Source organism: Oxyura jamaicensis, chromosome 1, assembly GCF_011077185.1.
Source record: "Oxyura jamaicensis isolate SHBP4307 breed ruddy duck chromosome 1, BPBGC_Ojam_1.0, whole genome shotgun sequence".
NCBI lineage: Eukaryota > Metazoa > Chordata > Aves > Anseriformes > Anatidae > Oxyura > Oxyura jamaicensis.
Window position 1 is genome coordinate 149,121,828 of NC_048893.1, and position 27,728 is coordinate 149,149,555.

General features: G+C 44.2%; 1 protein-coding gene and 1 long non-coding RNA gene across 2 annotated transcripts in view; one reads left to right on the forward strand and one right to left on the reverse strand.

Annotated features, from left to right (window-relative positions):
• The first annotated feature begins 648 nt into the window (after window positions 1-648).
• LOC118162529 overlaps window positions 649-27,728 on the forward strand; it is a 37,378-nt gene continuing 10,298 nt past the window's right edge. The window contains exon 1 of the long non-coding RNA XR_004748499.1: window positions 649-873. This is a non-coding gene — a long non-coding RNA (uncharacterized LOC118162529). The remainder of the gene's footprint in view (window positions 874-27,728) is intronic.
• The window catches only part of CLYBL (citramalyl-CoA lyase), a 157,413-nt gene continuing 137,485 nt past the window's right edge, over window positions 7,801-27,728 (reverse strand). The window contains exons 6-9 of the mRNA XM_035318712.1: window positions 27,412-27,579; window positions 22,140-22,264; window positions 8,330-8,429; window positions 7,801-8,201 (exon numbers count right to left, since the gene is read on the reverse strand). Coding sequence (XP_035174603.1) covers window positions 8,334-8,429; window positions 22,140-22,264; window positions 27,412-27,579 — 389 coding nt within the window. The 3' untranslated portion in view covers window positions 7,801-8,201; window positions 8,330-8,333. The remainder of the gene's footprint in view (window positions 8,202-8,329; window positions 8,430-22,139; window positions 22,265-27,411; window positions 27,580-27,728) is intronic.

Genomic DNA, 27,728 nt, shown 5'->3' on the forward strand with positions numbered 1-27,728 from the left:
TGGAATATCATTTCCAGTAGAGGAAGTTACAGCCAACTACGTCAGTAAATAAGTAGCAAAATATTGGAACCATTTTAGTGAGAGAGTGTGGGGATGGAAATGACTTGCTTGGCCATCTAATCCATCCCCCTGCCAGTGCACTCGTGCTGGTAGCGCGGTGATGTTAATGCGCTGGCAAAAGCCAGGCAATTCAAAGCGGTGGCTTGACACTCCATCCTTGGCTCACACTACCATGCAGGGGGTAAGAGAGCACAACGATGAGCTTGGCACCTTTGGCTTTGGATTTAATTCCTTCTCTTGGGCTGTTTCACAACCTCAGGTCATGTAATATGCATTTTATGGCTTCTAATGTAGACTATTATCTGCCAGGTATATGTGGGTTGTCAGAGGGACATGAAGGCATATTCCACTTTAGTGGGGGAGGGGGGAGGATATATATGTAAATATGGTTCATCAAGGAGATGGGAAGAGCCTCCAAAAAGCTGTTCTGCTCTTCTAATTACTATCTGTTTAGACATATCTGTTGTTTTAGTTTTTTTATAACCTACTCGACTCCATTATTGATGAATCTTATGTATATGTTTTTAAATCAGAAATCTTCTATATTAAATAAGTGGTGTATATATATACTATATACCACAACTATTTTTAAAAGGAGAAGTGAATGGGAGTACATTGTACTCCTTTCTTATGCAGATCTCTCTAACTTCAATGGGGGCCCTGTGTGCGAAATGGCCGTAGAATTGGTGATGAAGAATCCGTTCTGAATACCAAGGAAGAACGGAAAATGCTTGATTAAAGAAAATCTGATGGCACGCTGCAGACTTCAGTTGTACTGCACAGATGTGCACACATGCACGTGTACCTCTACATGTATGTACGTATATGCATATATACGCACCCATTTCCTTTAGCTCAGTGCCTCAAAGTTCATTTCTGGGAATCCTGATTCTTGATATATTATTTGTAAACAGAGGGCCAGGGGACTGGAGCATTTTCTTGACTTCAATGGATGATGAGGCCTCAAGCTGTGAGCTCAGATTGGGACCTCTAAGTATCCCGCTGCTCCCTAACAGCTTGCTGAAAAATGACATAATTTGTGACATCAGCAATATGCTGTTTTAACAGAGGTTTGTAAAATGCTTTCCACCCACGTGTGCAAGACAAAAACACCGATCCTCACTACACCAGGAAGGCCCCCTTCTCTATTCCTCACCCACCTTGCGTTCCCTGTACTTTTTAGGTATACGTTGCTATAAAGTCCTGACATTTGAAGAGCGATGGGAGGTTGTTTGGCGATATCTGCACGAGAGCTCCCACCCCGTCAGTGCCAGGCAAGATGTCACTTTTCAGAGGAGCGGTGGCTGCCAGCGGGAGGCTCAGCGATGCAGATTTTAATACGGAGATTTAATTTCAAATACAATTCACAGTTTGTGCATGGCTGAAAAATGTTTCCTACCACCTGGATGCTCAGGATACTGTTTTGGGATGAAATAAATTTCTATTTGGACAATGCCTTTTCCATCCAAGTGATGCCTTTGAAGCATTTCACAGCTCTGCCAACAAGATGTCGCATACAATTCTAATAGCGGCAGCAGAGAACGCGCCAAATTAAAAATCGCCCAAAATGATATCAAAAAATATCCGATAACCTTGGATAGAAAGATGTTAGCCTGAGATTGAATCAAAAGCTAGAGTTTTAACAATTTTAATGTTCTCTCTTATACCACAAAGTGAAAAGAATGATTTGCTTCTTGTAAATGATGCTGCAGGGTAATTTGTTTTAAAATAAGATGCAAACTATTTTTTTAAAAAAAAGGAATTTAAATACTGTCAGTATCTTAACCACAGTAAGAGGAACATGCCTGCAGCTGGAAGAGGCTTATTGCCAGTGCGTGCAATAGGTGAATTCAGTGCCTGTCGGGAAAGACCCCCCTCAGGGGAGGTCTCCTGGCGCTGACTGACCTCCTGGGAGCGAGGTCTGTGGGAGAGGGCCCATTACCAGAGCTCCCTGTGGATGGCAGGGAAGGTAGCTGGGGAGACAGAGCACCTCCACAAGTGACAGACACAGGGATGAGGCAGGGCACCTGCCTGTTTAGGAGACCATTCCCTGTTGTTTTTTTTTCAGCCCACCCCAATCTTCTCCCAGAGGCAAAGTGCACTGAGATGAGAACATTGTAGGTGTCGGTAAGACTCCATGTGAAAAAGTAGAGGGTTTTTGCTTCTCAGTAGCAGAGTTGTAGGCCTTCCTCACAGAAAGAAGGAAAAAATATGTATTTCTCAAGAGGAGAATCAGTCCATTGTTGTGGATATTTAGGCAGGAGACTATGTTCATGAGCACAGCTGGGGAAAGCATAAAGTAGAAGTTTCCTATTCTTCCTAAGCTTTTAGGTTCCTCTTTTCCCCATTTCTTGCTGCACCCCTGTACATTTTATAGCATCACGAAACCATAAGACTAGGCAGAACTTAGGGTTTTACCTCGTCCAACCCCCTCGTCAAGGCTCTGCAGCAGATACATACCTGGCTTGCTGCAAAAAACCCTCATTGCTTTTCTTCAGTGACTTACTGTGTACCTGGTCTTCCATTAGATGGGTTTTGTTGTTGATGATGTTATTTTAAAAACAGTTAAGACGTTTGCACTTCCATTTGCTGTGAAGTAAACTGTTTTCTGCCTACTCTTGTGCCCAAGGACAACTCGACCGGGGAGGACAGGCATGTGGCCGCCCCCTCCGCCCCCATCCCTCTGCCACCCCTTAGCCCTTCTCCCCACACCCCACAACCATGGGTTTTGTAATGCCGAGAGGGACTTGCTACAGCCCTCTGAGTTTTTTTTTGAGGTGGCAGTCTTCTGCTCCGGTTGGTAACCAAATGCACCAGATGGCCAGAAGCACAAGGCTAGCACCGGCATCTCGCTGGAGAGAGCTTTCGCCATGGGCAGAGAGGGTTTGTCGGTGTACTGGGGATGGCTGAAAGTGTGCATGGAGGGGGAGCTGGGAGAGGTGGAGAGCCAGGGCTTGGCTCACTCTGCCCACTCCTTTCTATATGCTGAGCTGGGGGCTTGGAGGACCAGCACCATGAACCAGGCATGCAGGCGGTGTGCTTAAGCTCTTTCTGCTCATCCACAAGCGGGGAAGCAAAATGCAGTGTGGAGGCACAAAATGACTTCTGCTTTTGCCCGTAGCACTCACTGATAACAAACCAGCCCCGTCTCTCTGGTGACTTCTGGATTTATGCACATTTACTTTGGACGGAGGGAAAGCACGGCCCCTATTTTCATACTGGGTTCTCACATGAAATAATGGGGGGAGAGGAGAAGGAGGAGGGGGAGAAGATGCAGCTGCAAAAACAGTCAGTGAAACATAAAAATCCCTATTGTTTTGTTGTAGCTCTCAGTGCCCTTCAACTTCTGGGCACAGACAGCCCCCCCCCTCCCCCCCCCGCTCAGGTTCAATACACAGGGGAGCCTTGGGGCTCTGAGCTCCCTCCCTATTTTCCCTAAGCCTTGCTGTCAATTGTGCTTTTGTTCAAAGAAAAAATTTAGCCCAATGCATGCTAATTTATAGCCAGGGAGGCAATTAAAAAAAAAAAAAGTTTATTATCCTTCCCTCCCGCCCCTCCAATGGAGTGTTACAGCAGCGGGGTTTTTTGGTAAACTGGACACAAACTGATGTCAGTAAGAGAAGGGGGGGAGCAAGGCCAAGGACCAAGCTCAGATCTCTGAAACATCAGCATGTGAAATGGGACAGCCTTCCAATTCACGCTGCCTGAGCTCAGGAACGTGCACATTTCATGAAGTTAGACGCACAGAGGCACGATACTGCACACTTGCACTGTACACCTCTTTCTCACATACCTAGTTCAACAAACATTGTTTAAACATTAAGGAAAGAAACCTCCTAACATAGCTGCCGTGACAGCAAAGTAACCGTATAGTCCTTGCTCATCCTCTGCCACCAGTTTCCCTCTACCTTGCAAGTATTTAATTCCAGCATGGGCTTCTTGCTGATAAAGCAGGCGGCAGGACTCAGATCGGCAGCGATACATGCACTGCTGACTCCATCTGAGCTGCAGCTCTAGGTAGGATCGGGCATGCAGAGTTAACAGGAAGAGCTTCTGGTGGCACCCCACAGTGCACCAGACCTGCACAAGCATCGCTGTATTTTAGGGACTGCTGCAAACACAAGCCAAGAACGAGGTCAGGTATCACGAAGCCTAGACCAGGTCTTGCCAGCAGCACGGACTTGGCTGCTGTATATCTGAGGATATTGCAGTTATGTGCCATGCAGGGACAGGGTTTTTACCATCAGCAAGCTTCGCTTTGGAAAATTCCTGATGCATGTTCTTGCTACCACAACCTTAGTAACACTAGGAGTGCTTGCAGAAATAGGAATAAAATCACAAGCGTAAGACCCAAAGCTACGAGGATCTACGTGTAGCACCTTTTGGTATTGGCTTTGCCACACAGATGTGGGGGTTTCAGGGTTAGTTTGGGAAGAGACAGCCCCAAAAGAAAGCGAGGTTGTCTGAGTTCTCCCCCATGGGGCACCCCATTCCTTGTGTCCCCAAGCACAGGAGGAGAACCCCTCTTCCAGTGAGGGATGCTCACAGCTGGGGGGGAGGGAAGAGAAGGGGAAAAAAGGGTGAGGACCCCTGTTCTCCTTTCTCTTCATCTTCCTCATCTTCCTTTCCCATCCCTTTCTCCTGGCAGCAGGGAAGAAAAGCAGGAAAAGGCACCCCAAAACTGCCGCCAGCATCCCCAGCCCTTGCGCCCCCTCACCTGGCTTGGTGCTAAAATCCCCAAACCCAGGGTGCGGGGAGAAATAGCAAACAGGGCAACACACCGTCCCTGCAAGCTTTTTTCCCCCCTTGCTGATATTTAAAATGGGATCTAGCACCCCGCACTGCCCAGGAGCCTGGCCACTCGCTGAAGGGACCGAGGGAGGTGGCGGTGGGAGGGCTGCAGGCGAGGGGACGGATGAAATGCAGCCAAAGCCTGGCTTGCTTTCTTTTTTTTTACTCCCCCCACCTCCCCCCACCTCCAACTCGAAACGAGAAATTACTGCCCGAGGAGCAGATACTCCATCTCACTGGCTCGTAAAAAAAAGTTTTCGAAGGCTGATTTCCACCAGGATCCTTTATTTTCCGTTGAAGGCAGAATTAAGCCGCCACGCGTGAGTGCGTGCTGCCAGAGCTGCGCCGCTCTGCGCCGCGCGTCGCGGGGAGAGCAGCGGAGCAGTGGGCTTCAGGCACAAACCCCAGATCTTGGGGAGAGCCGTCTCAGGGACTGGAGCGGCCCCAGGAACAAGGAGGGACCCTTAGGAAGAGTTAAAGCTCAGTGTCGGGTTGCTTCTTGACAGTGCAGGGAACATGCCGTTCCTGGAAGGGGGCTGTGGCTGGGAAATGCATCCCTTGCTAAAATACCGTTTGATGCTTGTGTTGAAGAGGAAACCAAAACAATCTTTTCCTTTCAAGCCCCGGTTTCAAAACAAAACCAAAAGAGAGAGAGAGAGAGAGAGAGAGAGAAAAGCCTCTAAATTTCCAACTGCAGCTTTGAACTGCTTTCCTGGCGATGTTTTCTTCAAAGCTCGCAGGCGGACTGTCCCTGTGCTCCCGGGGTCCCCCTGCCCTCCCTTCCCCCGGTAGGCTCAGAAGTAAATGCTAGAATTTGAAAAAAAAAAATAAATAAATAAAAAAAAAGGAAAAAGAAGAAGAAGAAGAAGGGAAAATGCGCACCAGCATTCAGGTGCTAACCTACTTATTTGAAAGTAATTTATTTTCCATTTTGCCCGTTTTCCCCCTTTAAAACAGAACACTGAAAGAAAGAATAAGTGCTTTAACATTTCAATGTTGTGCTCCGGTAATTACTTTTTCACTTTTCCCCTAAGTTCCAATGTGAAAACCTCACAGGGGGGTCTTTGCTGCAGCAGGGCTACAGTTCCCAATCCCAAGCGCAAGATCTGCAATTACAAACCCATTCGGTGCCCTTCCCTATCATTAATATGCACAAAATCCTGCTGCTAATCTTATAATCTGTTTTGTTTCATCAATTGCTTGCCTAGCACCGGGCGGGAAAGAAAGAGAGGGAAAGAGAAAGGAAGAAAGAGGGAAAGAATAAAGCCGGGAAACACGTAAAGCTTCCTAAAGTAAACTGAAAAACAAATAAATCGGATTTTATTTCTTATAAAGCGCAGGTCGTTATGACTGTTAAGCGAGAGCGGGGTTTTCCGCTGCAGGGGGATCCGAGAAATTCAGGGAGAAACCTGAACGCCAACCCAGTGCCGGGAGCCAACGCAAAGGTTTGCGACTCCCGCTCCTCCCGAATGAAGTTGCTGCAGCCGGGGGTTATTCGGGGCCCCCCCTCCCCGGTGCTGCCCCGCGCCCTGAAAAAGCTCCCGTGGAACAATGGAGACGCAGGATTTTTGGAAATCCGCTCCCCCCTGCAGCCCCCCCACCCCACCCCGGCGGGGTATTAAGGGAATAAAACAATCTCCGCCGCACGGGTCCTATTGAGATTAATGAAAAAATTATGCAAAAAAGGAAAAGGAAAAAAAAAAGAAAAAGAAAACCCATCGCCGTATCTCATTTTCCTTTCCCTGCGCCAGGCCTCGCCTCCGTCCTGCCTTGCACCTGATGATTTATTAACGCAATCTGCGGGGATAGCTACAAACGCGCCCAGCTCCGGCTTGTCCCCCCAGCTCATCGTCTAAGTAATTGTTTCTCATTAGTCCCGATAATGTTTTAATAGCGTTACCCATAATTTAGCCGGCCGGGAATTAATAACGGGGGGTGCCCTCGGCCGCATGGGGGCCGTGGCCGTGGGTTCACCGGCTCAGCCCCAGGTGCCAGCACCGAGGGGAGCGCTGCAGCCCCGACGGCATGGAGGGGGTTCTTTATTCCCCTGGGCCCGGGGGGGGGGGGGGGGGGGGGGGGGGGGGGGCCCGGGGGGGCGCCCCCGGGGGGGGGGGGGCGCCCCCGCGGGGTGGGGGGGGGTTTTTTTTCCCCCCCCCCCCCCCCCCCCCCCATTTTTTTTTTTAATATTTTCTCCTTCTCCTCCCCTTAATTCAAACAGAAATAAGCAAAATGTTTAAAAAGTGCTGCTCAGAGACGGAGGGGAAACATAATAAGCGAGCAGATGGGAGGAATAAGCCGCTGCGACTCCATACGTAAAATGGTCATGGAGGCGGTGAAAAATGAAACTAAAAAACAACTGTTTTCTATTTACAAATTTAAATAAACAGAACAGCCTTCCCCGCGGTGTTTGTCTAAGTGCAGCAGCATTGCTGCTGTGTAGGTCATGAAAAGGTTGGTGCATAGTTTAAAACTTCCCATTCTGTTAATTTCTTAAAGAACAGTCGTTCATAGTCTGAGCACAAAAGCTCATGATTTAATGAGGAACAGAAACAAAATCTCTGATTGTTGGTGTTTCAAACTTCATTGGAGTCCTCTGGCAACCACAAGTTGATCCTCTGCAGCTTCAATACCCTTTAGCCCTCCATATAAGAGTACATGCTGAATAGAGGACAATGCCTGGTTGTTATGTTTATTTACCCTTACTACAAGCTGGGTTAACCTCTTCAAAACAGCTTTACTAAGCCCGTTAACCACACGGCCCACATGACCTGTAGCCGTATCCCTAATGTGATGTAAATCTGACTCGAGACCATATGCACAAGTTCTGCTGCATTGTGCCTCCGAAAACTACAAGTTTATTGCCGGCCAGCCCTGCCTGGGCTCCGTGCTTCCAGGAGGCAGCGGTCTCAATAGCCACCACTCGAAAACCAGAGGAAAGTCAAGAGTCTCTCATTGTTGGGGCAATATTTTTAATGGCTGTTGCACATATACAGAAGGGGGGCGACGAGAAGCCCGTACAGGGTAATGATTTTCATCGCAATTATTTCAGCTGGTGCATAATTATTCAGGGCTTTGCCCTTTCTGACGGGACTCCTGCACAGGGACGGGAAGAAGCGAGGGCTGAAGAGGCGACTGACCCGGTTTCCACGTGTTATTTTAACGGAGCTCGCCGCTTATGGTGTGCTGTTATCCTTTCATGAAGTCATAATCCCAAATCTGCAGTAATTATCGTGATGTCGCTCGGTCCGTGATGTAACTTCATCGCAGGCTATGAGTACAGGAGCGAGCGGTGGTTCGAGTCGGGAATACTTTTCATAATTAGCAATTCTGGCAAGCAAATTATGACAGATCTGCAAAATGTAAATGAATTTCTGCTTAAGCGTGATGTATTTAACTTTTTTTTTTTTTTCTTCCCCCCAAGTATTATAGTCATCTTTTAAAACAGCTACTGTGGCCCCATGGTGAGAGCTTCATTTACCAGATCATTTTTTCTTGATGGCTGTGGCAAGCGTAACAATGTTCTGTGCCTGCTTCAGTAATGGCATGTCTATCATGCTCCCGTGGAAAGTAAACGCTCCCTGGAAAAGAGAGAATATAAACTTCCTGGAGGGACCTTTGGAAATCATAGCTTGTCTTTTTCTTTAAAAACACATCCGCTAAGCCAGATGCCGAGATCCCCCAGGCAGCTGGAACAAGTTTTAGGAGAGAAACTAAACATGGCAAGGCAAACACATTTAAAAAGAAATGCTGTGGGGGCCGAGTGCTCTAAAGATGAAGCAAAAAAAGGGGAGAGAGAGAAGCAAGGCAGGGGGTGCTTCAGCCCACACAGACTCTCCAGGCTCCAGCATCACCCCACGAGCTGGGCTGCGTGCAGGGTGCCAAGGGGGTGGGGGGTGCACAAAATGCCCTGTGGATGGAGGGCACAGTCACGTAACAAAGGGGGAGAACCATCATCTTCCTCAGTAAAACAGACACAGGGCTCTGGAGGGAGGCGGGGGGGGATTTCTGCATTTGGGGTGTGCGGAATTGGTGCTGCTCTGCCTCCCCATTAGGTCTCCCCTGCCTGTGCTCAGAGCAAGGGGCTGGGATGAAATCTGGAAAAAAAAAAACCACCACCAACAATTGCAGTAATATCACAATTCGTGCCATAATATTGCCCAAATCTTCCCTGGAAACAACAGAAGGCCCACCTGAATGCTGCATGTAGGGAATTTCCCAGAACTGACCCCAAACTAGCCTGCAGTCCTTAGCAGCAGTGATCGGAGAGCCAGAGCAGATCTGAGCTTCACTTTGTATTTCTAGGGACTTTGTGTTGGTACCATGCTGACAAGTTTAACATAATTAACTATAAATTGCAGTTAAACAGAAGAACATGTAGGGCCAAACCTGAGTTGTTACCTTGGATGCTTTAATCTACTCTTGTGCTGAAGAGACAGGACCTTGAGGGTGTAACACAATGCATCAGGATATGCCGAGGTTCAGTGGGGGAAAAAAAAAATCTTATCTGTAATGCTCATAGTACTTTGACACATTCTTGGAAAAACAAACCCAAAGTTATGATTCTGAAGAATTTAGGACTGAGGACCTGGCTCCAGCGTTGAGCCAGGTATCCATGTGACGAGCACAGGGTGCGCAGCTCTCGGTGTGCTGCTGCCGCCGACACAGGACCCCCGGCCGCTCCTAGATTTGACAGCGAGCGAGGCGAGGCAAGGAGAGGGAAGAAAGATACCGGCGGGACTGCTTGTGCATGCCCAGGAAGAGCAACACAGAGCGGAGCAAGCAGCTCATTGTTGTCTATTTTCCTTGGAAGGATTGATAATAATTAAATAGAGGAATCTAATAAGCAAAGTGAAAATATTGCCCATTTACAGAAACGTTTATGAAATGTGTTGCTCCAGTGGCATATTTAGTTTGACTGAAGCAGTATTAATTAAATACTAAATCACACTGCAGAACAACTAAAACAAAAATCCATCTTAAACAGTAATCTAATACAAATCAGTATCATTGCATGTAAAGGCAAGTTGTATTAAACCCATTAACAACCTAATAGTTAAAACTCTCATTTTATTATAAGCCGGATTTCATACTTCAGCTTGCAGTACTTTGGGGGGGAGTAGAGAATAATGAGACTGACAGACACTCGGTCATCGATTTTTCAAATTGAATTTCTTGTTTACAGAGCAACCATTCAAACCTACATTAATAACAACAACAATATTAATACTAATAACAGTAATAGTTATAGTAATAATGATAATGAAAATAATCCACATCATGCCTTTTCAACAAAGGCAACGCTTCAGCCATTTGCACTTACAATTTTAAGCATTTGCAAAAAATGCAGCCTCAAATTTTTCCATGTATCAACTGCTGTGAAAACAAATTAGGATCTAAATAAACATGTTATGACATTATTCTCCAGAATAACTCAGGTCTATGCCATGGTCTAAAACTACTGGTTGGTGCAAGATATATTTTTTTACTGCTAGAAAAATGCACTTTAATTTTGCCTATTTTTCTATGAGCATTCAGTCACACAATAGCTGTCTAAAAGCAAAATTCACATGTGGTGTGACGGTGACAAGAGGAGATATGTTAAGGTCTGGAAGCATCCTTCCTAGCCTTGTGAAATGGCCGAGTTAGGAGCACAGCTGTCCGAAGTAGTGTTGCAAACAGTCTGCGGAAAGAGGTGGGCACCTAGCAGTGGCACTTCTGATAGCTGGAGGACTGAGCCACGGTCTGGAGGTCCTGTCCATCCCCCTGCCTGCATTCAGGGTGCCCCGAAGCTAGGCACCTTTGCAGGTGCCCAAGCTGAGCAGGAGGAATCTGGGTCAGAGAGCCTTTTTTTTTTTTTTTTGAAAGCAGAAATTACTTAAACAACATGTCTGTCCCCTGCTCATTACAATAACATGTTTAGAAAGGAAAATGGGATAGCAGTGCGTGGACACGTGAACACCGAACTGCTTCAGATGCGTGGTGCGTTCTCTTGTCAGCGTGCAGCTGCAGTTTCGGTTGCTACCAATCTGAATTCTCATAGGCAAAAAAAAATAAATGTTTATTTTCTAACAGCAACGAGTAGCACAAAGAAGTTGGCTTCTCTGCCTGTTCACTCCGAGGCTTAATTTCTCCCTGCTAATTTACAGTGTTGAGCTGAAGTCCAGAAAAAGAAACCAATTTTAATGCCATTGAATATACCCTATTCACTGCCTCTCTTTCCACCCACAGGTTTCAACAGATAGGAAATACCAGTAATTACAGCTTTGTCCCCATGCTCTCTTTTCCAGCTCTGGTAGATGAAATTTGCCCTTAACATTCTTTTGATTTTCACCCACACTAATATAAAGAAAACGAGACTTTCTATAAACACCATTTACTTTGATAGTGCCAATCTGGGGATCGATTTAGTCATAGATCTAAATTTTCTTTTTGGCTAATTTTCTCAATGGCATCACACTTCCAGCCGGCACTCGGACTTCCAGTGGTTAAACTGTTTGTTGCACCGGGTGAGAAGCTGGCGGCGCGAAATGCAGGTGCATGGTGCAGGGCCGGGCTTCGCATCGGTGTTTGCGTGGCCTCAGCCCCATCGCTGTGTGCCTCCGTCAGGGAAGACGATTGGGAAATAGCAAGGAAGGCAAAAGCGGGCAGCCCTGGGAGTCCTTCCCAGGCGAGGAGGGGCTCACAGGTATACCCCTCTGGACAGCCCTGTGATGGTGCCCAGAAACACGGTGCAGGAAAGCCTGGTCACTCCTCTTCTCCCTGCCTGCTCATCCAAGCGGCCCACCAGGGCCTCAGAGGCCTCCAAGGCCTTGCTCCTCCACCGCCATCTTTTGATGTGGCCGGTGCCGTGTCACTTGCTGCATCCCATGGGGACTGCTCTGTATTTGAACGCAATACGTTCACCGTAGCGTCCAGCCCTCTATTATTTCAGTAGTAACACTCTTAAAAACAGAACAGCTATTTCTGCAAGGTGCAGGCCATGACAGTCTTGGAAAAAAAAGTGGGCATGTTCAGCCCCCCAGAGCCACAACGATCCAGCCCACAGGCGAGGGAGGTGGTAACATAGGGTTGACAGAAAACAGTCACGTTCACAGGCATGGGTTTATGAAAAGCTGATGGTGTAGGCTGTGAAAAGGTGTTAAGTTATGCATTAGGAACTAAATAACGTGGTAAGTTTACAGATGACTGTGGAGAGGCTGTAGAGATTTGGAACCAAACTTTCCAACACATGGGTTTGGCAGAGCTTGGGCTTGTACCTGATGAACCTCCTTTTGGGTAAATGTAGCCAAAACCAAAACCAACCGAGGTCTAACAAAGCTCAGTGTATAATTGGGAGCTATTTCCTGGCAACTTAGAAGACAACTCTGGCCATGCATTGCCATGGATCATGGACACAGCTCTTGACTGTCTCACATCTGTATGTCATTTCTAGAGATTTCCTTTACCTCTTGGAAACGAGCATCACATAGCAGGAAGACTTTCAGCATTGATCTGTTATATGCCATGGCCCAAGAATGAACACGTCAATGCAGTGGTTCCTGGAACACAAAGACGTGTGTGTGTGTGTGTGTGTGTAAAAGCATCCAGGGACTTCTGCCCTGTGAAACCTTTGGGGGTAGTTAAGATCTTGATAAATCTACACTACCATCTTGTAAAAATAATATAAATTTTATGACAAGAAGCATTTTCTCTTCCTAGGAAGTAAATGGCCAGAATTCAGAGTTAGTGATTTCTGTATCTGCTAGGGATCAACATGTCCTGGGGGGACCAGTAAAGGGGAAGAAACTACAGAGCCAACTCTCTTGCTAGCATTTATCATGCATGGAAGAATTGTGCTAACTTTGTGTGGACAGGATCTCCAGTGAGAAATCCTTTCATGTTTTTTTTCAGGCCAGGGAAAGTAAAGTCTCATACTTCTTCACCTCTCCTGAAACCTTTTCATCTAATATACAATGTTCATGTTGCTTTACTCCCTCCACCTTTTGCTTCCTTGGGTACCACCGGGTAAACTAGAGAAACAAGCTGGCTAAAACTATCAGGGTACACAGCACTTCAGGGACCGCACAGCTATTTGGCACACTTGTCTCTGAGCAGTGGCTTGGATGAAAGACAATGAGTTAATTAAAGTGAAATAATAATTGTTCTGGGACATGTGGGACAGCGATCAGACAAGCAAGTCCCCCTTGGCTGACAAGATGGAAGAATTAGAGGTACTCCCACACCTGGGAATGCTTGTGGTGTTTTCCTCAGCATTTGTTCTTTTTGTGCCTCTATGCATGTCCATCTGGATGGCTGTGATGAGCTCTCTGTGAGGGCTACTGCAGACCCTCAGTTCTTAGACCACTGGAAAATATTAATAACTTGCATCAGTGCTGAATGTCGGGATCAGCTTTCCTAAGGGGTTGCAAGCACAGAAATTTCAAAGTACCAAATAAGTCCTAAAATCTCCAGAAAGTCCACTGGCTTCCTGTTTGGTTACAGATATGACTCCAAACGTGAGCACTGGTTGTGAGGACTCTGTACTCTGCTTTGTGAACCACTGCTGTTGTTATTAATTACCTTGACCTTCGCTAATAAACCTTTGATTTGAAGCCCTGTTCTACCAGATCTCATTGTACATGAAGCCAGCAACTTTAACTCCTGTCTGACAATGGCCAGGCCTTTCTTAAAGATACTTGTAAAAACTACTACCTTAAGCTTATGGTTTGTCTATAGGAGAAAACATATCAATTGTCTTGAAAGACATGAAAGAACATAGCCAATAGTGCTAAGCTTGGTTGTTGTGTGTGTAAAAGTATGGACTGCTCTGGGCAGTCCCATGTGGAGACAGCCAACTTTTTCAAAAGCTTTTTACTCTGGGAACCTCGACTGGAGATTTAGGTTAGGCTTGGAGTTGACAGGGGATGCTGTTGAGAAGGTAAAGCTTTGGCATGGAGGGAACTCTGGTACTCTGGCCACTGGAATAAAAAGGAGAGGAAAACCAAGGCCACGTTCCATGAAATTGTAATACTGACAATAAAGCACCAGCTGCTGAATTTTGAATTAAATGTAGGTATAAGATGGGATTTTGAATGCCTGAGGAATTGCCAGCAAATCTCTTCCTCTAGTTAGGTGACTGTTGCTCAGAAGATGAGCAGACTTGAGCGAGGGGAAGTCCTCACCCTTCCTGGCTACTTCCTGAGATGATGTGCACCTAGGGCCTGGCAGAGGTGGACACGGGGGGACCAGGGAGCTCTGGTAACGCTGCCCAGAGACTGTGTGTGAACACAGACATTGTCCAAATAAGTAATGATGGAAGTCTTCTTCCCACCCCTGTGACCTGTGGGAGCACTCTCAGGCAGATGCCAGGCTAAATGGAAAAGAGCAGAAAGGGTAATGCCAGCTGGCCAAACCTTCCATGCCTCTGGCAAGGGGAGATGGAGCACTCATACAGACAAACATCCTGAAGTCCAACAGATGCAAGAAACATCTTTGAACCACATTTATCTGACAAAAAGTTGCTCTTTTCGTTGTAATTCAGTGGATTTTCCACTTCTAAATCCCCCAAAATCTAGTTATGTCTTTTTGGAGACCACAAAAATAAGTGGAATAAACCCACTAAAATCCACCCAGCTCTGAGGCCATTATCTGTAATCCTGCACAACGTTAAACTGTCCTAAGGAAATGAGAGCGTTGTGTTCTGGAAGAATGGCAGATTTGCTCTTCTGAGGAGGGAAGGAAGCAGGTGGATGGCAAAGGATCCTCCTAAAAAGCATGGCATTCAGGAAGATAATTCCCCCAGGGATTAAATGAAAACACACATTCTTTAAGCGCCCCCCTGCAGAGGAAATGTGGAAATCTCTGCTTTGGGGCTTAAAAAGAAGGCTTGGGTTTGCTTACAGGTATACGAACAAAAGAAAAGGGAGCCCAGCTCGCAGCAAGTGGAGCTGGGTCTGTGCCTGGGGGAGGAGTGATTATCCTAACCACAAAGGAATGACTTTCCCTTGAAACAGAAGGTTGAAACCATATTTTTGGGGAAGTCAAGAGTAGGAAATAAGCTAACAGCTGTGATGGTGCTGAATGCAGGTTTAATTAATTTTTTTTTTCTTCTGCAAGTTGTAGCCAAAGAGCCATTAGAGAGAGCTGGGTCATAATTTCACTTTTTTTTTTTTTTTTTTTTTTTTTTTTTTGGTGAACTTCCAAAGGTCAGTGAGCTGCTAGGAGATTTTCAATGATATCTGGGTCAACTGAGCACACTTTTCAGGCTATAACATGATAATGTCTCCCACTCCTCGCTGCTCTCTGCTCTCTGCTGTCCTGCCTCCGAATCAGATCATCACACATCTCTTGGTCTTCTAGCATTTTTGCAGTAGGTAGGAAATGACAATATAACTAGTGCAGTCACACAGGACAAACACAAGACTCCACATACAACAAGCTATACAAGCAAAGTCACGTATTTCCATATCCTCTCCTTTCGATCTCTTAGATGTTCACCCCTTTTCTGCTGCAACATTTTGTGAGGAAAGGCACCTAGAAACAAAATCTTTGGGAAAAATAAATGGTCCCTGGAAAGGTTTGTCAAAAATTTCTTTTTGGCAAGAGGGGATGCTCAGGGAGTCTCTGTGACTTATTGAAGCAAGGGTTGGGAATCCTGCAACATAGGTATGTACACCAGCAAGTTTCTGCAGCCATCTTGTTGATGTGAAGAAAACTTTAAATATCACCACCTTTTGTTTCTTCTCACCTGTGCAAACTTCCACCAGAGTGGAAGCAGTTATCTGGTTCAGAGGATGTATCGCTTTGTAATGCCAGACACAGGCGGCAGCCTGTTTGTGTGAGATAGCATTCTGCCTCTTGGAAAGGATGAAAGGACACAAAAGGTCGAGAAAAAAAAGAGCAACAGCAAGATGAAATAGAGATTAATTTTTACCTCAAATAAACCCCTAGCAGCAGTACAAGAACTCTGACAGAAAAGTCCTCTCTAGAGCTCAACAGGTAGGCAGGACTTTGTGATCCCTCCAGTCCACAGTGGGGCAGAAGAGATGAAGAACAGGGACCTACAATGTCCTTCAGTCTTGAATCGTGTAATCTCCTCTGCCTGACATTATCGTTCCCAGCCCACAGACAAGGGTCTGCCTTGCCCTCTCTGTTTCCCCTTGTGTGAGCCAAGCAAGCTGTTTTTCCATTTTATGGCTTTCCCCAAACTTCCTGCACTGCTGGGGACAGCCATTTAGGCCAGGGTGGGCCAGAGGATCCTGCTCTGTCCAGCCACAGAAACTACTTCAAGGTCTCCACATTGCACTGAGCAAACAGCCTGTTTAAGATCCCTGAACAAATGGCTGACACAAGGGTTACGTTTTCTCTAGGTGCCTTCTCACTGTGGTTGTTGCCTTCCTGTGTGCTCCTGTAGTGCAGGAAAGAATAAAATTAAAGAAACAGAAGAGAGTCCTAGGAATATTTGTGCTTAATTTCCATCCTCCATCTCGGAAATGGATTGGGAATGCAAGAAGCCTAGACAGCACACTGATGGAGATGCTGCTGCCAAGGAAATCTTTATTTTATAGCACAAAAACAGCTTGCTGGACACACATCATATCCAGTCAGTGAGCATCATGGTTATTACACAGAAAAATGAAAAGTAACTAATATTAAGACTTCAGTATCCTCAGATGCCCTTAATTAAGTCATTTAAAATTAACTTGAGGCTTACACTCATTGAAGCAATTTGTTAAATACAGCCTAGAAAATTTAATCTGGAGGTAGGTGCCTACAGGACACACAAAAGGCATTCGATACTGAAGGGGAAGGTGGCCACAAAATACAATGCAGGCAAGAAAAGTAATAACAGCGAAGCTCGTTCTGTCAACAGGAACAGAATCACCATTATTTTTGTGTTCTGTATTTTTTCTAATTTCAGGTTCATTTTCTGAATAGGGTTGAACAGCCATCCCTCACTGCAATTCTCTATTTCAATTGCCTGAGCTATTGCAGAGGCTGCTCCAGCCCCGTGAGAGCGGCAGCCAGCACAGAGAGGAGTGGCGAGGCAGCGAGGCTGCTGCTGCTGAAATTAACCGAAACAACATTTTGGCTGTTCAGGCCTCTGAATTCCCTCAGTAAGCCTCAGAAAGTGCCATCTGGTCTGAACATGACACCCCGTGTCAGGCCTGCTTTGGAAACTGAGGGACGGCCTGTGAGCGCTTGCTTTACCTCATAAGCACAGCCGGGGAGGGTGTGTCGTGGCCTCTGTGCTCTGCTTAGTGTTCAGCAGCTTTTGGCACTGTGACAAGCTTTTGGGACTGTGACCCTCAGCAGGGTCAAGTCCTGGAGGACGGGACCTGCCCCTGGATGGAGAGGGATGGAGGTACACAGCCACCATCCTCCTGTGCCCGACCGGCAGGGAAGCGACGTGGCCGAGAGCATTGCGGCACCCCTGCCCCCCGTGCTGGGCACAGGTCTCTGACGGGTGGAGGAAAGCAGATTTAAGATCCACCGAAGGCAAGAAAGTGTTTTGCATGAGTTTCTGCCCTGCTTAGGAGCTTTTGAGGCCCCGCACAGTTAAAATCTGTCTCCCGCTCACCCCACCTGGCACAACTCCCTCAGGACTGATTGTGCCAGTGTAGGAACTGGTAGAGCGCAAGCAATTAGCTAATACGACCCCTTCTGCTCTGCGGGAAGAGCTCAAAACTTGCCCCCAGATGGGTCCTTCTGAGAGAGAAGCCTTCAGCTGTGTCACAAAGCACACTTCTAACATCTTTTTCAAATAATAACGTTGTACAGCAAAACTTCAAGCGTTAATACGGGCTCTAACGCTATTTATTTATTGATTTCTGTCTGCACTTAGGAAAGGTGGCAATGTCACACAAATCACCGAATCCCCCCATGCTGCCCGATTTATGCGGCCGACAGCAAACCCAGAAGCCAGGAGCATCCATCCCCGTGCCACTGGCATTTCCCTGGCCGGGATCCCAGCCGCTCCACCTCCAGCCTTCCCTGGACAAGGGGAGCAGGGCTGGATCCACACAGAGCCCCCGGACACAGCGAGTGTGTTGTGTATTGAGGTGCAACACCACAACGTGCTGCTGGTCCCCATGGGTCAGTGGGGTCCCAGACCACCCCACTGGCACAGGGTGAGTGGCCCTGCACAAGGGGGATGCTGTGGGGAGGCAGAGACCTCCCCAGGCCCTGGTGGGAGCTGGATGCGGCCCAAGCGCGAGGGCGCATCGTCTCCAAGATACAGTGGCTTGGGGTAGCTTGTCCCAGACAAAGAGCATTATAAGGGAGCCACTGCTGGAAATTTCCATTCCTTTGTTGGGTGGATGCTGTGTAAATAAATGCATTCCTAAGATTTTTCATAATCCCGGAAAGGTCTGTAAAAGAAGCTCCGCAGCCTGTCAAATCGCTAGCGTTCATATATATTATTCCTCAGCCGCCGAGCACATGATATACAATGGCACAGAACATAATACAAGAAACGTATGCCAAAGGCTTTCTTAGAAGAAGTCTGTGCATTCGCATACGGCGCGTACAGATATTTCTCCTGCTTTACTCGTTGGCATCTAAAATGTTCAACCCATAATACGGCTTGGGTTTGTGAATTACTGACCTTAACTAAATAACCCTTACCTGACAGGCAACTTTGGTGGCAGCATTTAGCTCCCTATTCCCTGGTCTGATGTGCAGGTGCTTTGAAAACATTTATAAATCAGCACATGATGTAAATGTGTAAGCAACCTTTTACTTGACACTTGTGTTCTTCCTTCTGTCTGAATCTTATTTTAAAAATGGATGATTCAGGAAGATGCAGTTACAATAATAATACTGTGCCTGATGTATTTACAAATCAAATGGCTCAAGAATGCACTTCCAAAGTCCCACTTACTTGTCATATGCAAACAGCTAGAGAAGGTATATTCATGTATCTGGTGTATTGGTACTGTAAACACGGGGCTTACGTCCACAGTAAAGAGCAGAACCGTCACTGATAGAAGCAAGATCTTTTTCTTGAAATAAAGCTAGTAGCTTCTCCCACTAACTCTGCCTCCCTAGACTCAGTTAATCTGGATTTATAAACTCACTTCTCATTTAATGCAGCACAAATACTTCAGAAATTATTTTATAGTTACATTTTCCCAACAGCTTCCCCTGCTTTATTTACAGTAAAGTTTTTAATCTTGGAAATCACATCCCCTAATAACACCATTCTACCAGAAAAATACTGAAACGATACAGAAATAATACTTTTCAGCACTTTTCATTTTTAGATCTCAAAGTTCTAGACAAAAGAGAACATTTAATAAGTAATTTTATGAAACACCAAATGTAGTTTCTCAACTTTTGTCTTTTATTTGTCCAAAATACACCAGTACCATTCACTTCCTACATATGTTATTTTTCAGTTACAAAATATATCAAAAAAATACAAACAAAACAGCCTAGAAGCCAAACCAAAACAACCCCCCAAACAGGACTGTCTCTGTAATGTAAGCCCAAGTAATTTTGGCCAGCAAAGTCTCTAATTCCCTTCTGTTTGGACACTGTCACAACATCTCCAATTCTGTCATGCTCATCTGCGAGTCAATTTTTTACTAACTTCAGTATTCATATTTGGGGGCTGCTCTGCCAAAGCATTTCAGCTTCCAGGATGAAGGAGCCCACTTCTGCCTTCTCTCAAAGAAAAAATATTATGGTAATTGTCTCTCTCAAACTGGAACAGATTATAAAAGCTTATTACTGTACTTTAATATAAAATACTGTTGACCAAGGGCAACAAACTTTCAAACTAATTAACAAAAAACTGTGATCCCAGAGACTGAAGACCAGTAACATATCTACCATGCAAACGGCCACACAAACCCCTCACATTTATTTTTTCCAGGCTTTCAACTTTGATTAATAACATGGCAAAAGCACGCAAGCCTCAACCATATTAACCGCAGCTACATTTTCAGTCTCAATGACACGAACATTTTAATAAAATAAAAGGAAAAGGAAAACAGAAGAGGTGTTTCATTAGGACATGAGGATTACTAAAACCACTGCGTGGAGTATTTGTCAGGAGGTGGCATGGGAAGAGTTATTACTTACATTTTAGCATGTCTCTAGGACGCAGAGCCAGAGGCTCCCTCAGTGAGATGTGTTTGCTTTGGAAAAATATTAAGTAATCAGGCTGCCCAAGCTCTTCTTACTGACGCATTTATAATACTAAAATGCAAACCCGGCTAAGAAGTTTGTGGGGGACACTGCAAGGAAAACTATTTTTCCCATTTTGTTATAAAGTGCAGCAATACTGAAGCGATGCAATATCCTGAAGTTCACAGAGTAGCCTGCCAGTTGTTTTTTCCTGATAGATGACTACATGCAAAAATATACAAAGCATTTAACTTGCTTGGTTAAAAATATGCTCCAAGCCACTAACCCCCACAAATCTGTACTTGTGCCTGATTGTAGAAGCTTACAGCCTATTTAAAAAGCGCTTATTAAAAAATAAAAAATAAAAAAATGGGTGATATAATCAAGAAACCGGTGTTAATAAAATGACAACTTCAAAATAAATCAAAATAATACAGAATGCTTAAATTTTAAACATCTGTGGCTTCAATACTGAGTGATACTGGGACTCATTCAAATGATGCGGGTGTTCCTTAGGTGAGACTCTGGCATTAAATTCACAGTTGAATTAAAAGTATTTCACAGGCAATAAAAATAAGCAATATTTGGCTGAGTATGTCACTTGGCTTTTTTCATTCCGCATCTACCTGCCTACACACTTGCTCTAGCAGTGCCTATATAAGGATGCCTTTTGTAACAGATTCAAGCTTTGTAAAGCAGAATAACGTACAAAACTGGTTATAGGTTTTCTATTTCCAAATAACCAACAGGAAGACAGCTACCTTTCGAAACTGAGGGAGTAGAACAAAGAGATACAGGCATATAACATAATAACGGTGACCCTGAAATAACTGCTCAGGATGGCACCCAAATACGATAGTAATGGATGTATTAGAAACACCTCGGTACCGCAGATGGGCTCGCACAGGGAAGGGCAGACCCACAGCAAATACCTTGCCACACTTTCATCCTGAGCTGAATGCATCATTTCTGCTTTGACCATTTTTAGAATTTGTAGCACACAACATCTGGGGCAGCCGAGAAGCAGGGGAAGGGGGACAGGGCACGCTCCAGCTTACTGCTACCCACCAGCAAGCAAAGAAACGCGCAGAAGACCTCTAAGCGACAGCGGAGAAAGCGAGAACCTATGCACAGCTTTATGCATGAGCTTCGTTACCAAAGATAATTTTTCCCACTCGAATCACAGACATGCACGTGTAAACCATTTCTGCTCGCCCGCACTACCTGTTCTGACATCGGGACTTTGCTTTTTGGCTATCCACAGTTTGGCTGTCACTAAGACAAACATATTTCGCCGCAACTTTTTTTCGTTCAAAAAGAGGCAAACTGGATTATAGCAAATAACCTTTAAGATAATTAACTGACAATGCCGCAACTAGCATAAAATCTTCCTTCAGGCGACCCCTAATTTAAGTATTACTGGCACAAAGTGGAGACAGATTGTGCATCACCACCGCAATATTTACATAGCAGAAACCCACAGAGCAGGAAACGTGAGACTCAATGATGCACTAAATTAGGAACAATCATATTCTAGTGTTAATTTGCTTTCCACTCCATCCAAATTTCAGGTCCAGCAATTGGTACAAACGCACATAAAACATTCCCATTTTTAATGATTAAAACCCACAATCTGCAAGCAGTTCTGCTCAAAAGTAAATCCACTCGCTGCTGGGGACGTTTGCAGGATCAACCCCCCCCAAAAGTGAAGCAGTTTTACCAATGCAGAGATTTTCTGAAAACCACGTCTTCCTCATCTGTTTATCCCTTTCCATAAATGATGTCTGCACAAGCAGAGTCTTCAGCCAGGCTACCTGCCTCTTGGTTGCAAGCACTGTCCTTTGACTGTCAGACCATGATTCTGCGACACAACTGAGAAGTAGTTTTAACTCCCTGATGCTGTAGATATATGCATGTACTGAAAAGGCTCTGTACTTAAAGAATTAGAGTTAAAACGGGGAGAAAAAGACAGCCAGGCTATTTGTAAACACGCTGGAAAGTGCCACATTTATAATAAATACGCACTCTATAGTCTAGATTCGGATCCAGATTTCATGAACATGACTCGAATGCAGCATACTTTGTAAGATAAATGCAAACAGCCATCACCGATCTCTCTAAATTATGAATATTATTCAAATTTGGTTTCCACGACATTATATCAACAAAATATTTACCTTTCCTAATCGCTGATGCTCTTCAAAAGCAGAAATCAGTTCCTGCGCCCACTTTACTTTTTCAGGGCTGGGAGAGAACTGTTCCTGGACAACAGCAATTTGGTTAGGGTGAATCACCTGCTTACCTACAAAGAAGATTAATAACACCAGAATCATGCATCGACAAACAGATGTTCAAACAAAATGTTCCAACCACTTGAGGCTCTCCTATGCCTCACAGAGTTTCTGCTATTTAACTAATTATTTCACTCATTTTCTTTTATTATTTAACTGGACAGCACGCAGATAGCTCTTTGCCAGATTTTTTAAGAAGAAAAATATCTTGAGCAATACCTGCATTCACTGCCGTTTGAAGGAACCCAGAACTCTTTCTCCTGCCTCCCTATTTCAGTCCGTGCATCTTCCATCGGTCGTCTCAGGTGGAACTGTTTGTCTGGGGCAGTCAGTAATGTTTGAGTATAACGCGCCTCTGAATTTTAGCTATATAAATAGCACCTCCAGCCAATTGTAAATAAGTTGCGTTAAAATCTCTTTGGAAAATGAGATTTGCAGAACTTAAAAGTTACCAGTTGCATCAGGATCGTTCTTAGCATTGGCTTAGCATCATCAGATACCCAACATCGCTGACATTTTTGTTGTTGCAGCACTTTGCAGGTGCAAGTAGGTTGGGATATTTGTTTAGTCACCGATATATTAAACAACTGCCAGAGGTACCCTGAAGTGTTACGAAGCACTTTTCTTTTTTTTTAATCCTTTCTTGTATGAACACACATTAGGAAAATAAAAATAGGTGTTGCCTTTTTTACTAGAGATTTTCAAATGTGAATAGACAGCCACATAATCCGTTCTAATCTGTTATTGTACTTAGCTACATTAAAACAAATACATATCTAATTTGTTTGACAGTTTTAAAAGTGTGGCACTTGACATTATTAGTCCATTGCTAAGGGAATTTCACAGACGGCGTGATCGCTGCACAATTACCCGCGCCGTGCCGTAAGAGTGTTTTAATAAAGTGAGGCTGCCGTAACTCCCAGCTCCTCAAAACCTCGCCGCCACACGAATTAATCCCCTCTATGCCACACAGCAGAACTAGTCCCAGCGGCGAGCCTGATCCCGTGAACCTCTCGTGCCTCCCAGCCCCACATCACTGGCCGCAGCAGTCCCACGGAGCCCGGGCACCACAGGCATGGGCAAGGGGCTGGCAGCTGCCCCTGCTCCTCCGCCGGCCCTTGCCTGGTGCTCAGGGACCCCAGGGGACCCAGGGGACCTTGCATGGGCATGCAGTGGGTGATGGGCACTCGTGGGGTGACCCAGGGTGCCCACAAGTGTCTATGGGGTGCAGCAGAGCCCGGCAAGGCTTCCTGCATGGTACAGGACGGTTTGGGATGTACTTGCTGGGAGTAAGCTAGAAACAGGCACACTGCTACGTGTAATAGGTCTCACGCCTCGCCACACATCTGCGCCTATTTTAAACGACAGAGCGACTGGGGGAAAAAAAAATCGGTCACCGGGATTTCTTTTATCGGACTGCACCAGCTCTTGGAGATAAATGTGCATTACAACAGAGTTTGTGAGCGCAGGAGCACGATCCGCTTGTTTTTGGTAAACAAATAGTAACGTTTAATGCTGCTGCATTTCTTTAAAAAAAAGCCACAGATAGTTCCATTTTGTTTTAGTTCCCATTAAGCAATTGTTAGCTGATGATCTTCAGGACACCCAGAAATTCCGTCTGAAATTTCAGCGCGGAAACTATTTAAAAATAGTTTTAAAATAGCAAAACATTTAAAACTCTGTAAGATCTGTAGCTTTTGAAAGGAACTACATTCAGACAAATTCCCTTAAATAATATGTTTTACGTTAATTCCAATCAAAGGTATTTTAGTCAATTTTATTAAATGTCACCATTAATAAGTTGACGATACTCCTAAGTTTTAATATGACCTATTCTAAACTAATTCTAAAATTGAAGTGTGCACAAATAATTCCTGCACAACCCTGTAAAGCCTAACCTTCTGGGAAAAATAAAGAATATTTTTAAAATTTTATTTAATCTCTAATTATGACAAAAGTAAAAATATGAATATACTTTTTTTAAAAGTGTAAAACATTTCTGTAAAAAGATTTTCTTTTGATACGAGTATCTGTAGCTGGAAACTGCACTTTGTATCGTTAAACATTACCGAACAATTTGCAGAGCATAAAATCGAACCTTTGATTTATGGCACTCAGTTGATTTTTGTCACAGATTATGTATCCAAATAACTGTATAATAGACGTAATGCCATGCAGGAATGAAGCAAATATTTTAAGCGGAATTGTTGTTATTGACAAGTTACTGAGAGAGTGCAAAATTGGAAGACATTAAAATTTATGACCATGAAATCCTTTTTACAGTACCACTTGATATATCGTGCTTTAAGTCAATACCTGTCAAGTCTTTTAGGTAACTGTATGACGGTGTCGTTTTAGTCTTCTACAAAAGACTGCAAAAAGAGAGGAAACCTATGCTGTTTCGTATTTATATCTGGCTTCTCAGCATGTAGCACAGGACTTTCTATAATGACAAAGTCAGCTGTTGAAGCTTATCGCAAGGTTTCCTAAATTTTTTACATAAATCTTCCTGAATCTGACGACCATTTGCACAGGCTGCACACCGACTTTTAAGTCCACAGTTTCAGGCATTACAAAACGCCTTGCCAGTTATGCGTGAGTGTGCGAGTGTACGTGTATGTTAATATACATACAGAAGATGAATTACTTTGGCTAAATGACATTTGAAAACATTCAATTCTATGCAAACACACTCAGAGAAAAAAAAAAAAAAAGAAAAAGAAAAAGACTGTTTGAAAGATAGCTGGAAAAGAAAACTCAACACTGACAGAGTAACCAAATAGATGGTTTCATTATTTAGCTTGTTTCAACATCAGCAAACAGACTTGATTACCTTAAAGATGATTTTATTGGTCTAAGTCCAAATACAAGAATATCTAAGGACATATAACTTTGCTGAATACTGTGGAGTCTATTTTTACTTTTGAGGGTGGTGGATTTGTCCCTTTGCATGTAAGTGTGCGTTTTGCCAGCTAACAGGGCAATTGGCCAGCATTAGCTCATTTTAGTCCTGTTGATTTCAGTAATTTTGATTAAACATCAAAAAGTAACAAGGTGTGATCTTAAATATTTTAAAATAACAAGAATAATGTGTTTACAACTTGTTATTAAGGCAAAATTTCAGGATTTTAATATCACATTATCAGACAAATGTCGGTGACAAATAGGATCTATTTTATAGAAGGACATGGATTAAACTAACTCCCATTCATAAATTTCCATGATGAATATTAAATTGTAAATATTAAAATGTTTCATTTATATAGTTTTGGAACTAAATGTTTTTCCTTTTAGTTTTGAAATGGCATTTTATTTTAGCTAAACCAAGAAAAAAGGAAAGATTAAGTAAACTGAAAGAAAAAAAAAAGAAAAGAACAAGTGAAACATTTTGAATTCTTTGGATAGACTAATATGAAAAACTCTGTTTTGTTTTGACTTGAACAGATTTTTTTTTGTATTTTTTTTTTTTTTTTTGGCCACCAAATCAGAAAACTCGATGCTGACCCATCTCTAATTATGTCTGGAGCGTTTGTCAGGCTGCTTGCTGCATTTCTGAGATGTGTTGATTACGGTTGCAGGGAGGCAGAAGGCAAAGAGCTGTGAGTTTGTGTTAATGCAGTCAGTAGCTTTTACACATTTTGACTTCCCGTACAGATGTACAGAAGGGCAAGACACCTTTACGGTCAAGTTAGAAATGGACTTGATGCCCTAAATTGCTACACGTGACCTTTTTATTTGTCTCCTACCTCGGCCCTATCCTGACGTGAAACAACTTCCTACAGAAAGACAGTGGAGTCTGAAACACCATCGAAGCTGTTTATGCTTTGCATTTCTGAATTTTCCAAACTGGCAGCGTGAGCAAAGTATTTAAATGCACATTAAGCATTCAAAAATAGTGCTGTCAAAGGTGCTGGGCATCTGCAACTCCATCTTCTGTCAACAGGAGGTTCAGATGCTTAAATTTTTCAAAAATCAAGCCCTTCCTTAACCTAGAAAATATTGGTCTCAATTACGTAGCCATCAGCAGGTGCTACCATTCAGGAGCTCCATTATTTCCCCCACTTCAATAGCGGACGAATCAAGGGTGGAAGTCCACACGGACAGAGATAATGTTCTGTAGCTGTGAGGAGCTCCCAGTTCTGCCTCTGAAATGAGATCTGCTTTTGCAACTGCTGAAGCTCAGCAGACGGAAAGGCAGAGTTTGTGCTGAAGAGAATCGATGGCTATTCTTTTACTGCCAGGTCCAGATCACTTAAAAGAACACTTGCTGTATTTGATTACTTTACTGCTTTAAGATATCATATGCCTTTAGTTGTAAAAATACAGTTTGCTAGACCACATCATCAGGGCCTATTCCTTTGCTAACAAAAGCCTGAGCGGCTATACGATTACTGTACATACATCCCGAACGACGGTCAGAGACAAATAATGTAAAACGTCAGTGCTGCATCCCAGAATTCTATAATGCATGTGTCAAATGGCTGATTCCTATTGCAAAAACACAATCTTTGGTGGCTGCACTATCCCACCAGGGTGTCCGAGTGATCTGGTACACCAATCACAGGGTAACAGTCCGCATTACAGGGCTCTGTTGCAAGGAGCCTGCTGGTCTTGCTGTCTGCCAATACCCGTAGGTGTCACCAGCACTTACTGGGAGGGGAGCCAGGAGATGAAAAACAAATCAAAGAAAATAATAAGAAAATAACTTTCCCATAGCAATTAGTGTGCAAGGTTTGCTTAACAACTCCTTCACCTAAAAAGTACTTTTTAGCAACTGCTGTTTAAAAAATATGCAAAAGAGATCCAAATATTTTAAAAAGTGACTGAAGAGTGGCTGTTGCAAAGTACAGTATCACATCTCCCATGCTCAGTGATGGGAGAAATCATATCCTGCACATGCCCTGCCCCAACTTCTCTTGAAAACACAGCCACACGCTTCAAGGGATGTAGCTTTTAAAAGCAGCCTGTCAGGCAAAATTTCTAGGCACAATGTTAAAGCTGCCAATAAATGTAGGTGAGCTTGATGTTATTTAGTTTTTCAATAACTGGCCTGAAATAAAAAAATAGTAAGTTATTTGTCAAAGTAGCAGTAAGTGTAGCAATCTGCTTAAATTGAAGAATATAAGCATTATTTTGCAACATCAGCAGAAGCCCATACCAGTGAAACCCATCGAGGCACCTTCTCTTGACTGCCTGCGGAGTCCGTCTTCATCTCGGAAATCGATGTAAACAAGGTCTATTGCTTGGAGGCCAAATGCCTTTGCTGTGACTATTATTTTTTGCCTGGCATATAGAATATCATGAGTTTCCTTACTGCTAGTTGCGCCTACGAAAAGAATGAAAACAAACAGACGAAAACAGATGACGAGAGTGCTTTAAACCTTTCAATCTTATATATTTCCTAGTTAAAAAAAAAAAAAAGGAGAGGAAGAAAGAAAGAAAGAAAGAAAGAAAGAAAGAAAGAAAGAAAGAAAG